Raw genomic sequence first — 2,500 nt, 5'->3', positions numbered from 1 at the left:
TAGGAGACAGTCTCAGAGAGATGTAGACATGTATAGGAGACAGTCTCAGAGAGATGTAGACATGTTTAGGAGACAGTCTCAGAGAGATGTAGACATGTATAGGAGACAGTCTCAGAGAGATGTAGACATGTTTAGGAGACAGTCTCAGAGAGATGTAGACATGTTTAGGAGACAGTCTCAGAGAGAGGTAGACATGTATAGGAGACAGTCTCAGAGAGATGTAGACATGTGTAGGAGACAGTCTCAGAGAGATGTAGACATGTATAGGAGACAGTCTCAGAGAGATGTAGACATGTTTAGGAGACAGTCTCAGAGAGATGTAGACATGTTTAGGAGACAGTCTCAGAGAGATGTAGACATGTTTAGGAGACAGTCTCAGAGAGATGTAGACATGTTTAGGAGACAGTCTCAGAGAGATGTAGACATGTTTAGGAGACAGTCTCAGAGAGATGTAGACATGTATAGGAGACAGTCTCAGAGAGATGTAGACATGTATAGGAGACAGTCTCAGAGAGATGTAGACATGTATAGGAGACAGTCTCAGAGAGATGTAGACATGTTTAGGAGACAGTCTCAGAGAGATGTAGACATGTTTAGGAGACAGTCTCAGAGAGATGTAGACATGTTTAGGAGACAGTCTCAGAGAGATGTAGACATGTATAGGAGACAGTCTCAGAGAGATGTAGACATGTATAGGAGACAGTCTCAGAGAGATGTAGACATGTTTAGGAGACAGTCTCAGAGAGATGTAGACATGTTTAGGAGACAGTCTCAGAGAGATGTAGACATGTTTAGGAGACAGTCTCAGAGAGATGTAGACATGTTTAGGAGACAGTCTCAGAGAGATGTAGACATGTTTAGGAGACAGTCTAAGCATGAGCTTGGTTTGGTCTGTGTTTATGATATGTTGGTGTGCGTGCTTGTGTGTGTGTGTGTGTGTGTGTGTGTGTGTGTGTGTGTGTGTGTGTGTGTGTGTGTGCGTGCTTGCGTGTGTATGTGTGTGTGTGTGTGCGCGTGTCCCTCACACACTACAACCTACCGGAAGGTGGCGTCCACGGACATATCCAGGACCACGGAGGTGGTCAGGAACTGGTCCGAGCCCTGCGTGACCACGCCAGGCACGCCGGTGACCGTGAGGTTGACCATGGGGTTCATACGGTCGACCGTCACGTTGAAGTGGTCCGTCAGGTTGCTCACATGGTTCATCGCCGTCACCTGTAGGATAGGAGGAGATTGATTGGTTGATGGATTGATAGCTACTTCAATAGTGAGGTTTCTGCATTGTGATGTATTTACACGTCAACGTTCTACGGCAGCCATCTTAACTCCCCGTTAACATTACATGGGGAATATTTCAACAATGCTATGTAATGGAATGTCTAGAACCTTCCACATTCTAAAAGTTGTCCCAACTCTCCACATGTCTCTCTCTGCTTCTACCTGATCCCAGCAGGTGTCTGTTCCATATGGCCGGTTGGACAGGGGGGGGGAGCTCCCCCTTATCCGTTGATTCATTGATTGATTGATTGTGTTTGTTGTCCTTTATGAGGGGCAGCTTTCACAAGGTCCTATGTTACACACATCGAGATGCTAACAGCACTACTGGGGGTTTCTAAAGGTCAAACCGATACCAGTGTGTTGCTCACAGTATATCTTCCTCCACTGTCCCAGTCCCCATACAGAGTTCTAACCAGTCTTCATCTACTGTCCCAGTCCCCATACAGAGTTCTAACCAGTCTTCCTCCACTGTCCCAGTCCCTATACAGAGTTCTAACCAGTCTTCATCTACTGTCCCAGTCTCCATACAGAGTTATAACCAGTCTTCCTCTACTGTCCCAGTCCCTATACAGAGATCTAACCAGTCTTCATCTACTGTCCCAGTCCCCATACAGAGTTCTAACCAGTCTTCATCTACTGTCCCAGTCCCCATACAGAGTTCTAACCAGTCTTCATCTACTGTCCCAGTCCCCATACAGAGTTCTAACCAGTCTTCATCTACTGTCCCAGTCCCCATACAGAGTTCTAACCAGTCTTCATCTACTGTCCCAGTCCCCATACAGAGTTCTAACCAGTCTTCCTCTACTGTCCCAGTCCCCATACAGAGTTCTAACCAGTCTTCATCTACTGTCCCAGTCCCCATACAGAGTTCTAACCAGTCTTCATCTACTGTCCCAGTCCCCATACAGAGTTCTAACCAGTCTTCCTCCACTGTCCCAGTCCCCATACAGAGTTCTAACCAGTCTTCATCTACTGTCCCAGTCCCCATACAGAGTTCTAACCAGTCTTCATCTACTGTCCCAGTCCCCATACAGAGTTCTAACCAGTCTTCATCTACTGTCCCAGTCCCCATACAGAGTTCTAACCAGTCTTCATCTACTGCCCCAGTCCCCATACAGAGTTCTAACCAGTCTTCCTCTACTGTCCCAGTCCCCATACAGAGTTCTAACCAGTCTTCATCTACTGCCCCAGTCCCCATACAGAGTTCTAACCAGTCTTCATC

General features: G+C 46.8%; 1 protein-coding gene across 2 annotated transcripts in view; it reads right to left on the bottom strand.

Moving 5' to 3' along the window:
- pkd1a (polycystic kidney disease 1a) overlaps positions 1-2,500 on the bottom strand; it is a 173,188-nt gene that overhangs the window by 101,711 nt on the left and 68,977 nt on the right. For both annotated transcript variants that reach the window (XM_071389881.1, XM_071389882.1), the window contains one exon: positions 1,040-1,215. In XM_071389881.1, the coding sequence (XP_071245982.1) occupies positions 1,040-1,215 (176 nt within the window). The remainder of the gene's footprint in view (positions 1-1,039; positions 1,216-2,500) is intronic.

Source organism: Salvelinus alpinus, chromosome 2, assembly GCF_045679555.1.
Source record: "Salvelinus alpinus chromosome 2, SLU_Salpinus.1, whole genome shotgun sequence".
Taxonomy (NCBI): Eukaryota; Metazoa; Chordata; class Actinopteri; order Salmoniformes; family Salmonidae; genus Salvelinus; species Salvelinus alpinus.
The sequence above is the reverse complement of the archived record's forward strand: the minus strand, read 5'-3'. Positions and strand labels throughout refer to the sequence as shown.